This window comes from Hyperoodon ampullatus (assembly GCF_949752795.1).
Source record: "Hyperoodon ampullatus genome assembly, chromosome: 13".
Taxonomy (NCBI): Eukaryota; Metazoa; Chordata; class Mammalia; order Artiodactyla; family Ziphiidae; genus Hyperoodon; species Hyperoodon ampullatus.
This window is the reverse complement of record NC_136926.1, coordinates 22074644-22086842: the sequence shown is the minus strand read 5'-3', so window position 1 is coordinate 22086842 and position 12199 is coordinate 22074644. Positions and strand designations below refer to the sequence as shown.

The 12199-nt window shown below is 40.7% G+C and overlaps 1 protein-coding gene across 3 annotated transcripts in view; it reads left to right on the top strand.

Moving 5' to 3' along the window:
* Positions 1–12199, top strand: part of PITPNB (phosphatidylinositol transfer protein beta) — a gene marked incomplete at both ends in the record, with an annotated part of 59401 nt that overhangs the window by 28666 nt on the left and 18536 nt on the right. For all 3 annotated transcript variants that reach the window (XM_079718081.1, XM_079718080.1, XM_079718082.1), the window contains one exon: positions 11124–11201. In XM_079718081.1, coding sequence (XP_079574207.1) covers positions 11124–11201 — 78 coding nt within the window. The remainder of the gene's footprint in view (positions 1–11123; positions 11202–12199) is intronic.

Genomic DNA, 12199 nt, shown 5'->3' with positions numbered 1-12199 from the left:
CGCTTCTTTCCTTGCTACCCCAAGGGACACAGGAACTCCCAGGTGAGAGGCCAGGGCTGCTCATAAAGTTCACTCCCTCGTGGGGCCTGGAACCCCTCTGCTCCATTCCAGCCTACGTAGTTTCCCCACTTGTTTGGGCTCCTTTGGAGAACACCCCCACCACGGCCACAAGGCCGTACATGTATGGATCTCAGTTGTGGCTTGATCTGCCCACTGGTCCAGTTCTCTGAACGTTCTTTAGAGGTTACAAGCTTCTTTTTAGGGCCCCTGAGGCCCTCTGGGGAACGCTGTGGCTAAGTCCTAAGCTTGCCCCTCAGAACCTTAGCTAGGACTCTGGCCAAAACGCTTTCCTTTTAAGCAAGGTCTGCCAGTGGGCAGCTTGTTAGAGATGTAAATTCTCCTCCTCCCAGGTCAGAGCCTTCCAGGCCCTGGGCTGTCTCTGTCCAGCTCTTTAGGTGATTTCTGCTCACTCTTGGGAAGTGCTCTAGTACGCTGTTACTGGGCAACATTGTAGAGGGGGCACTCTCCTTCTAGGATTTTGGAAGCAGAAGGAATCTCAATTGGAGGCCATGGTCCCAAAACATTCACACCAGTCGCTAATTTTACTGTTTAGGAGTTTCAGCTCAGGGAAATGCTGTAACTTTTCCGCAAGCCACGTTACCAATGGACTCAAAAGCAGGGCTGCTGACTTATTTTTCTAGAACATCTCACTGTATGCTGTTCCTTCCTTTGCATTATGTTGATTAAGAGCATTCTCAATTTATTTAAAACAAGCAAGTGCTGGCTCTTCCATCCATCTTCTCTCGCCCCCGGAAATAGCGGCTTTCGTCGGTGGCCTTTGTTACCGCCATCCATAACTGCTAAACTCTGGCATATTTGGAAATTTGCATACATACAACAGAATAGAAGGATTGGAGACCCTAAGATGTCTTTTGGTGTGGGTACTTAACGGTGAGCACCACTCATATATTTTCATGTTCATTTAGCAAACATTTATTGGAACTTGCTATTTGCTCTGTGTTGGCGTGGTAAATATTTTTCCAGATAAAGTAATAATTGTATCTGTCTGAAGAGCCTACAAGATTCTTAATCAGTGAACATGTTAAAAGTGTTTCTAAGTGACTTGGAGTTCGTTCTTTCTGATTGTGTAGTCTGGTGGTGTCAAGTGCCCTCCACCAAAGAGCTTTTTTTCTCACAACTGTTAGAGACCAGTGCTGGGCTCCAGGGTGCCTGCAAAGTCCGGGTTCAAAGGCTGACTAGATGGTAGATTTGGAGTTTAGTACTTTACTAAATGAAGAGCCCCCACTGTTTAATTGCGTATCCAAAGGCAGTAATGGGATTGTTGGGCTCATCCAAGCCGCTTGTAGGAGTCCCGTGGTGATGGTGGTCTCCAGGAAAATGAATTGGCTTTTAAAGTTTGTGCTTTTTGCTTGTTCTTTCCAGCACTGACCATTTGTTCTCCGGCTATGATCCATTTGTTTGGCGAATGTGTTTTGGTGGGCCCATTTTAGTTGAGAGCAGAAGTATGCTAAGCTGTATCTGATTTCCTGAAATCTTGGTTGCCTTTGGAAATGAACATGTAAGACTTGCTTTTCCACCCATTTAGCTGTTTTCACTTTGAACACCATTCCATTATTTGAGTATTGAACAATCTGGCACTTTATTATTGTTTTAAACCATGAGTATGTATTGTTTTAAAGTTACTGCTCGTTTTAAACATACTTTTTTCCTAAATGTCAGCCATGGAAAGCTGATGAAACTTGGTTTAATTTATTTAGGCATGTAAGTTTTGGTCACACTTTTAAGCAGTGCTTGTTTCTTGTGCTCTAGGAAGGATTCGGGCATATCTTTTCTTTTGATCAGACATTCTGTGAGACAGTACCCAGATGTTACACATTTGAGTAGATAGTCTTGGCAACATATGCTTTATTGCACTGCCTTTAAAAAAAAACTTCATAATTTTAAAGAAATGTAAGAATCATAAAATATGCTTTCTAAATAATCTTTATAAGATTAAAATTTTTTCTCTTTAAAATCAGAAACATGATGAAATTCGGCTGGAAAAAGTTAAATATTTGATCAGACCATATGAAATTGTTAATATTTGTCAGCTTTTGAGCCACAAAAGTGACACTTCTGGGGTCAGTCTAATAGACTTCGGAATTAACCATTGATAGCTGATAACCCTAAATGGTCGGCGCTGACCGTCACTCCAGTTCATTCTTGCTCACAGCTTTCACAAAGCGCCTGCATCTTAGATGTTACTTTTGTTCCAGCTGTTGCCTCTCACTTCCTAAGAAGGGCTTTCTGCCTCCCAGAGCTGTGGCTGCCCCATTCTTCAGCCGTGAAGAGAGCCTTTGTTTATTGGAAGTCTGTGGCCGGGCTCCAGCAAGTGCGAGGAGCCTGTGGTTGCCAGATGCTTCAGGTCTCCTTGGCATGAGCAGACACTCAACCCAGTAGAGTACCTCTCCCTTCTGCCACTAGAATGAACCTAGACACTCATTTCTATCTTGAAAGGGTGTAACTTATCCCCGGTATACGTGCAAGAGCTCCAAAAGCCCTTTATTAAAGTGTGTGCCTCATAAAGAGGTGAGAGCTGGGATCCAGCTTCTGACTTGTAGTAGTAGCCTCCTTGACCTCTGGAGAAAAAACAGAACAACTCAAGTACAAGTTCTGAGGTAGTGGTGGTTTTGCTTTTGCTTTTTCTTAAGAAACTTCACTCGTCAAAGGCTTATCTCATCTCCCTTCGCTGTGCTGTGAAGCAAATCATTGTCAAGATCCTTTTCGTAGTGAGTTACAGAGGGTTTTTTCTTTTCTCCATTCTCAAAGAAGATATAAATAAATGTAAGCATGGTTCTTATTAAAAAGAAATGTGAAAATGTTTCCCACTTTATTCTGCTGCCTTACATGGTACTCTGGAACACTTAGATTTGCATCCAGCGGTGGATTTAGAGAATGTCCTGTGTATTTGAAGGCATAGTTGGATGGCAGTGCCCTCTTGTGGGAAAAGAGCACATTGCTTATTTCATGCTTGCTTAAATCTTAGCAAGAATTTAAAAATTTCTCTTGAAAACTCTGTGTGTACGAGCTTATGTTGCAGAAAATACTTTTTCCACTAGAACCTGTTATTGGTGTTTACTTCTAATCTCTTCCATGATTTCAAAGTAAAAAAAGCAGGGAGGGTGGTGGAGGTGGTCAGGTGTGAAGTAGTTCCTAGGGGGGAGAAATTGTCTGGTAAGAGTTAGAAAATGGTTTTTTTTTTGAGCAGCTAACGGCAGATATTTTTAAAGAAATTAGCGTAAACAGCTCCAAATCAAGTTTTTAAAGTCTATTCCTTATAAAAGCCCTTTTCAGCTGTGTAAAGCCCTCAAGGAGAGGTTCTCTAGACTGAGTGGGAGTAAACATCCCTTAGGGTACTTGAGTCTTATCAAGTGATGAAGTGTAAATCACATCGCATTTTTGCAGTAAAGTTTAGTGGTGCCTGGGTGTCCACAGAGCAGCATCTGAGTCCCGGCTCTGCTCAGCCACCGTGAACTTGGGCAAGGAACTTCACTTCCTCACCCCCAGTGACAGTGTTAGTAACTTTGTTCCAAGGTTGTGAGGGTTAACTAGGAGAAAGTGTGTGCCTGGAACATAAGTAAGTTTTCCTAAAATGGTAGCAAGAATGATGCTGCTTATCAGATTTTGCTCTTGCTGTAAAAAAAAAAAAAAAAAAAGTTAAAATTTTTTCTGCAATTATTTCCCATTTAGTGTTTGTTAAATTGGTGCTAATGGAATTAATGGGGTCCTGGGATTTAGATGCAGCTGTGCCTGAAGCCCAAATCATGAACCAAAATGGACATTTTACTGGAGAGGGCTCACCCTGTGAATTTTCAAAAGGACGTTCCCATTTTATAAGGAATTTGATGTAATATGTTCTGTGATCTGCTGTCATTTAAGGAAATAAATGCATTTATGTTCAGCAGAATTTTCCTAAACATATTGTTTATGTTTTAGGCATACGCGGTTTAATTTTAAAATATATATTTAACAATCATCTTTAATAAAACTGACTTGTTGGTATGTTGAAACTTATTTCATTGGTTTTAAGAGTTTAAAATGTCTTCATTTTAAAATGCTATACTATATAAACATATAATAATAAATATAATGTAACAGTAACAAATATATTGTATATTTGTGTATGAAACACAGGCTTATCCAAACCAGTAGCCTACTGACCCCTGAGAGGAGGGCTGGGGAGTACCCTCCAGCCCTGGGCCCTCCAGGAGCCCAGCCTCTGGAGCCCAACTATTTAGTTTCCCTGCCAGGTTGTAGGAGATGGAGTCTGTCACATCTGGCTTTTTGTTGTAACTTCTTTTTGTAACTGAAATTCTGAGTTTTTTTCTCTTTCTCTATCAATTTGCAACCTTCCAAAGGCTTTGGGGGTCTGCCTTCATAAACATGACAGTGTTGGCAGGCTCTGGCTGTGATTCGGACAAGATGAGAAGGAATGGAGGAGGCGATTACTCTAGCTGTGCTCTAGCCCAGCAGTGCTCTAGGCTGTGGCCACCTTTCAGCACAGACCTCTGCTGACAGCGTCTGTCCCCCTCCCCTGTCTGCCAAGCTCACCCACCCCAGGTCTCTGTGCAGCGTCTCTATGAGATTGAAAAGATTACAAGAAAGTGTTCTGTTTGGGTGTGTAGGTTTGACTGCATTTCTCAGTTCTCAGGGCAGTTGTTTAAAAATTCAGCTTTAAGGATTCACTGGTGGAAAGCCAGTAAGGATTAATGAGAGTGTTGAATTAGAGAATATTTTTTAATGCAGTTTTGTTCCTCTGAGGTACATTCAGTAACAGAAACTAGGCCAACAAGTTATTGACAATTAGTGGTCCTTTGGGAATCTGCTTTAATGAATAGATAAGAATGATTTGTAATTAGCATAATAATTATATGCAAATGAATGCTTCTGAATTGCTCTAAAACACTTCTGAACTGTTTAAACAGCCCTCCTGAGATCTTGTTACTCTATTAATTTGTGTAGCAAATCTTTTTTTCATAGATCATGCAAAGATAAACTTCAGTCTAGCCCCTGTCCGAATTATTATGAATTCCAAGGTGGTAGGACCTGAATTAATGAGATTTACTTATACTACATTAATGGTACTCTATGGGAACCTGAAAGGGTGAGGAGTCACTGGGGAGATGTGATTAAAAATAGGAAAGAAAACTGCTTATTTGAAAATAACTGTTGAAATGAGTTTCTTAAACAAGTTAGTAAATGTTTTCTCTTTACACCTCTGTTACTTGCAAAATTTAATGCAAACTTTTTTTTTTTTTTTTTTTTTTTTAATGGGCTTCCCTTTTAGAGTCTGGCTTGAGTTTTCTCAGCTCCAGTTAGCTATGCACTGGGTCAATGGTGATAGGATCTGGGAACTCCTTTTTTCTAAGTGCCACAGTACTGGAAAATACAGGGCAGTGCTAATAAATGATGTTGCTTGTTTATCTACATGTTTAATTCATCCCTTTCCCCCATCCTGGTCTTTACTTTTAGGATGTGATTAGAAGAAATGAGCTTTGCTAAGTTGAGCAGCAATACCTGTGCATTTTAAACTTAATGATTATCTTTGAGCTATTTGAATAGACACCTAATTAATCATCTTGTGCTAAAGGAAGGCATTTTACAGCAGGCTGCAGGATCCTAATATCTCTCTCAAGTTTTTGTTTACCCTGTAGGATTGTTTCTCTTTGGGGAGAGCAGGTGTCAAGGAGTTGCTAATGCATGTGGATTGGGCACTCTTCCTTTCCTTAGTTTACTGTAACCTCACCTGTGGTAATCCAGGCTTTTTTTTTTGTGTGTGTGTGTGTGTGGTATGTGGGCCTCTCACTGCTGTGGCCTCTCCCACTGCGGAGCACAGGCTCCGGACGCACAGGCCCAGCGGCCATGGCTCACGGGCCCAGCCGCTCCGCGGCATGTGGGATCTTCCCAGACCGGGGCACGAACCCGTTTCCCCTGCATCGGCAGGCGGACTCCCAACCACCACGCCACCAGGGAAGCCCCAGGCATGGTTTTTTAAGCAGTTTCTGGTATCTGGAGCTCATCTCGATTTTTCCACAAGCTGTTAAGAAGCTCTTACCAGCCTACCCCCATCACCTCCTCACTCCCCCATTTATAATCATGAGTTCAGTCTGGCTTGAGGACATTGGGTTGGCTCAGCACAGATTTTTTACTTGCATTTTGGGGGACAGCCACTATGCTAAAAGATTCATAAAACTAATATTCTTTGTCTTCAAAATGAATCTGGTTTCTGTTGAGAGTTTCTATTGAGAACTGTAGTGAGTAACAGATGTACACCCAAGAGGTAGCACAACTTTTGTATTCCAGTGACAGAAAACAGTTATTTATAAGAATTTAATTAATGTATTCTGTGGCTCTAGCATGGAGTCTCAGTAATCCATTTATTTACCATATTTTATTTTATTTGTTCTCCAAAGGGTGTCTTGACTTGCCTTTTTTTACTTAAATAAGAGTTTTCAATTAAATAGAGCTGTATTAACACTTATCTGAATCTACCTTATGCTGATACCATTGTGTTTTTCTGTTGTTCAGGCGCTAGCATTGGTGGAGCAAGCAGTGTCTGGGGACATTACACCTAACTTGATAATGATGGTTTTACTAAACTCTTCCTTATCCTGGCCAGGCCTCTGGGCATTATACAGACAATTAAAATTTGATCATAAAAATTTTTAAACACAGTGCACCTTAGCAATAAGATTTTTCTACTTTTAAACATGATTTTAAAACTCATTTTAAAAATACATTTCCTGGGCTTCCCTGGTGGCACAGTGGTTGAGAGTCCGCCTGCTGATGCAAGGGACACGGGTTTGTGCCCTGGTCCGGGAAGATCCCACATGCCGCAGAGCGCCTGGGCCCGTGAGCCATGGCCGCTGAGCCTGCGCGGCCGGAAGAGGCCACGGCAGTGAGAAGCCTGCGTACGGCAAAGAAAAAAAAAAAAAAAAAAAAAAAACATTTCCTTGGCCTAGTGAATTTGCTTTCTTTTTTTTCCCAAGGATTACAGAAAGTGCATAGCAAATTCAGCCTTCAGAATACCCAGGAGCTGAAGACTCAAGTAGGCTACAGCTGTCTTCACCCACAGTATTCTAAAAGAACTAATGAGATGAGAAGTCTGCAGCTGGTGGCAAGCACAATAAACCATGAGCCAAGGGCTTCTCTTCATCAGAGCCTCCCCTTTCCCCACGGGATCCCAAAGGAGACAGAATACTAACAAAGCCAGCAGGCTGTCTCATTCCACACTATTGCTCATTTGCAGCTATAATTGGTAGCGGAGGTTGCATTCTGTATGCTGAAACTGTCATACATGAAGGAATATATTTGTTCATTGTGATACGGATATAAATCGGCCGGTTTCCATATACAGAAAGACCAAACTAGCTACCCAACAATAAAATTGTAGCAAAAAAGATACTGTTCAAAAAATTAAATGTTTGTTATAGAGATACAAAACTGAGGTTGTTAAAACCACACCTGCTCCCTGCTTTTTAATATCTTGCTACTTAATTCAACTGATTAAACATTTACGTATTCAAACTAACATTAAAAAGCACAAAAAAATTCCTAGGTTTTGACAAGATGCATTATCCTCATCTGTCAAGGTTAAGGTGCTATTGTTAATAATTGGGTTTTGTTGCATTTTCAGTATATCCTTAATGTTTGCTGCTTTGTATTCAAGAGAAAAAAGCAGAGAGGGAAGACTTAGCTTTGGAGATATATGTATATATGTGTATGTGTGATATTTTATATGCACACACTCATGCCTTATAGGAAAATCCACTTTGGTATCTCTGGTGCTGCTGCTTCTTGGTGTTTTTGAAATGTGTTTTGCTTATCTGGCTTTTGTGGACACTTTTCTGCTGTCCTCCTGTGTGCTGGACTAGAATGAGCCCAGGACAGAGGGTAAGAAGGCTTGTGTTCAAGTCCTCAGGTAGGTGAGCCATGCCACCTTCTTGGTGGACTGTGGTTTCCTCATTTGTGAATTGAAGCGACTTGGGTGGTCTTCAAGGTGCAGTTCACCTCTATAATTTTGTGAATCCATAGTTCAGAAAAGTTATCCAGCAAACAGCACTAATAATGAAGTCTCGGAAATAAACTTTCAGGATCAGTATATTAGGTCCAGAGTGGAGAACTTTTAAAGTGTTATTCCATGTTCTTCAGTTAATTAATCTATGTCAGATAGGTATTGAAAATCCCTTAAGGTGTCGCCCTGGTATGGAGCTGGGTAGGGTTAGGAAGGAGAAAGGAGTGTTGTCCAAAAGTCCATCTAATCCAACTGCTTACATTTTCACATTCACTGGTGCTGTAATCATGCTTAGACCCACCTCCTGGGGTGAGTCACCCCTTAATTCGTTTACCTCTACATGAAAATAATTTATGCTGATACAATTTTTAGACCAAGCTCGCTTTTCTTAAATTAGTTCTGCCTTGGTTTATGTACTACCCTTATTGTATACTGTCAGCCCTACTGATACTTGAGTACACTTTGTTTTGTGGATTTTGTTTTTTCTTTCTCTTGGAGCTGGTGAGTTTAGCATCCTCAGAGATAGTTCTGCAGTCTCTGTTTTGTCAGATTTGTCTTCCAGTTGTGGCATGTTTTATTGGCTTAGTGTTTTCCTTCTTAATGGTACATAAAATAATGGAGCATCCTGTAACTGGCAGCCTCTTAGATTCAGGAAATGTGGTGTTTACTATTCAACTCATGCCAGGCTCCATAATATCTTCGGTTTTGTAAAAAACAAAAACTTGAGCATCATGCCCACAGTAAGGTCACACCCCAGTTAGTAAAAAAGAAAAAAGGAAGTATTTTTCCTTCAAATGGGATGAACTGTTAAATGTTAAACACTGGTCAGACCTCTGGGCATTATACAGATAATTAAAATTTTATCATCAAAAATTTTAACACAGTGTTCTTTAGCAGTAAGATTTTTCTACTTTTAAACATGATGTTAAAACTCATTTTAAAAATACATTTCCTTGGCTGGTGTCGGTTGCTTTCAATTCTTTCTATAACTCTCCTCTCCATTCTCTGTTGGCAGTCAACATGTAGTTCCTGGGGTTTCGATTACCTTTTCTTTGTCTCTCTTGCTTTGCTCCCAGCTAGACTGATTTTCTAGGAGCCAGAACCAGGTGTTGGCTCTCCTTGTGTCCTTAGATCCCTTAGACTACCTCTTAGCTTAGCATCCTGTGCACTGCATGTTGCATATGTAATGCACCTTTTCTGTGATGGCTGTTCAATAAATAGACCTTGAATCGAGGGAGATGATGTCAAAAGTGATTATTTGATATAATGTTAAATATTTTCAGTTTTGGAGGAAACTGAGTTTATCTCTGGGTTTCCAAGCCTCTAACCTAGAAGAAAATGTGTTATGGGGTTACAAGTATTTGTTAGTAGGACAGCTGATTTCTCACTGAATCCAGGTCTTGAGACCACCTGTACAGTTGATTCTTTTCTCAGTCAGCAGTGAAGTTGTTAATTTTTAGGGTGCGGTTCTAAATTGGAATTTAAGAATTCGTGTTAGCTGACAGTAATTGAACTTTCTGCTCATGTGCCCAGACACACCAGCTAACTCCAGTTGTCTGACTCCTTGCAGTTGGCTCATCCCAGTTTGTCATTCCTGGACAGTGCTGACTGACCTTGTGCCTGTAGCTGCGCCTTGTTGCGTATTTTAGCAGTAAGGCCCAGCATGGCCAGCCAAGTTTGCCTGTGTAATAGTCTTGACCCTCTGGGGGGCCTTTTTGTAGCTTCTTAGAAGACAGCGGTAGGAGTTCAAGGTCACACATTTGCCAGTTATCTTTCTTTAAAGTTTTGTTGTCTACCGAACCTCACTTTTCTCCTTCCTCACGTAATTTATTTATAACTTTCTCTTTAGGAATTATTAACATGTCATATGCATTTACTGAATAACTGTTGAGTCTTGATTGGCTGCTTCTCAGCATGTTTTCTTTGATTTTGAAAGTTTGTATTATGCTTTGGCATGTGTTCAGTGCTTGCACTGCCCCTATCTCTAAAACAATGATTTTTTTTTTCATACTGACTTGTCTGGGCATTTTTCTCAAAGTATGCGGTCCCTACATAAGTGCTGTGAAGGACCCCTGGTTTAAAAATTCTGCTCAAGAAGAAAGAGGCTCTCCTTTTGTAGTATTTTCAACTGACCTCTGTTCACTGTTACTGTTACAACTCATTTCTTTTTTTAAATCTGGATGTTAGCTCTTCAAAAGTAGTTTTTTATTTCTGTCTGTAGATTGTGTGTATGTATGTGTGTAATGACAAAAGAACTTTTGTAAAGCAGATGGGATTAAAAAGGTTTACTCCTTTCGTGTTTTCCATTCTATCAGAAAGAGGATATTAAGGGAAACAGAATTTACATACCAAAACCTCCTATAAAACCTAGATTTTAGGGCTGTTCCCTATGGCATGATATAACTGAGTCCCATATGGAGTCGTAAAGCCCTCACTCACCTCACTTGGCACTGCAGGGCTGACATGAGTGTAGTCCGTAAGGTTTGCCTGTGTACCCATGGCTCTCCACGAACAAGGCTTTGGAGTGGCTGGCCTCCTAACTGAGGCATCCACCACAGACCCAGCCGTGGCAGGGCTCAAGGGGATGCCACAGCATCTGTGGTTCTGATCGGTGTTCCCAGTCATGGTGGTTGCTCTCCAGCAGGCGTTAGAGTCCAGTGTCTTCATCTATGGGTGTTGTGAAAACTGGTATGGGTCGGCTGTATTTCTTGAGTGTGGTTATATGTATATCAAAATACTGAAACAGTTGAAAAGTTTTGGAAGATTTCTTAGAGATAGCTATCCAGCAACCAGTCATGGTGGACTGTTAGTCAGGACTTTTATTACTTTTTATTATGTAGTTGTTTTGCCACAAGGTAAAAGCTTAAAGCAAAGAGAACCAAACTGAGAACTTAATATCATATAGAAACATTTTCCTGCGTTTATGCAAAGCACAGTAAGCCCCGTCAGTTTCTGTCATGTGTTTAGTAGCTGCAAAGGGCTGTTCTGGCAAGGTTAAAGAATTTTCTCTGGTTTTCTTCTCTGCTTCTGACTTTGTTTTGCTTTGCAGGACTACAAAGCTGATGAAGACCCAGCGTTATTCCAGTCAGTCAAAACCAAGAGAGGCCCTTTGGGACCCAACTGGAAGGTACTGGATGCTGACCTTTCTGACAGGCAGAGTCTTGGCAACAGAACACTTGACAGGTCCTGAGTCTGGAAGAGCTGGTGACGTTTAAGTGAAAAACAGAAATGGCACAAAAATAGTTTTATTTGCGATAAGGACTCACAGCCAGTTGCAGTTGGCCAGCAAGTCTGTGCTGCATTAACAAACAGAACAGAGCCAGGCTGTCACTTTCAGCATAATGCTATTCTGATAACTCTTAAAAGAGACAAGTGATTTAGTCTTTGGGGATTGTAATGTTCTCTTTTGAGACTTGAAGCAGTACAAAAATCCATGTTAAGTGAAGGTTGATAGTTTAAATTTAGTCTTAGTAAAAACTGAACAAGTTCCCCTTCCCCGGTCTCGTGTTCCTGGCCTTTTAATAGTTATATTTCGGAAAGCAGGGCACCAGAGAACAATTTTGATGGCAAGTAGTTGTTTTCTAATAAAAAGCACATCCTTACTTTATTCATGGAAGTAAGAAAAGCAATGTTAAGGTAATAATTTAAATTGCTATAGAAATATAATGGATTTTAAAGACATCCGCTAAACTAAGTGACAGCCCCTTAGAGAAGGCTTAATGTGTTGATGGCAAGTTATTACAGCTAATTTGACAGGAGAAGAGGAGCATAAAAACCTAAACATGCCCAGAGCAGATTTTCCGCCAACAGGGTTTTACTTGGTAACCAATCTGTTTAAGCTGAAGCCAGTCACAGGTCATCGATAAATGATGTCTAGGTTCAAGTTGTTGCTTGCAGATAGGGGATTACTGTAACAGCCCCACAAGAAGAACCCAGTGAGTGGTTCTCCATGGGTGTTAGACTATTTTGGACAGTCTTGCACATCAATTAAAATGAAGAATAAGTCTGACTTTCTTCTATAAGAAATGATTCATAATTATTTTCACATTTGTTCTCTGGATAGAGTTTGGTTCAAGATTCTCTCAGTTTAATGGCCATGACTAGAGACTTTTAATACCCAGAAAG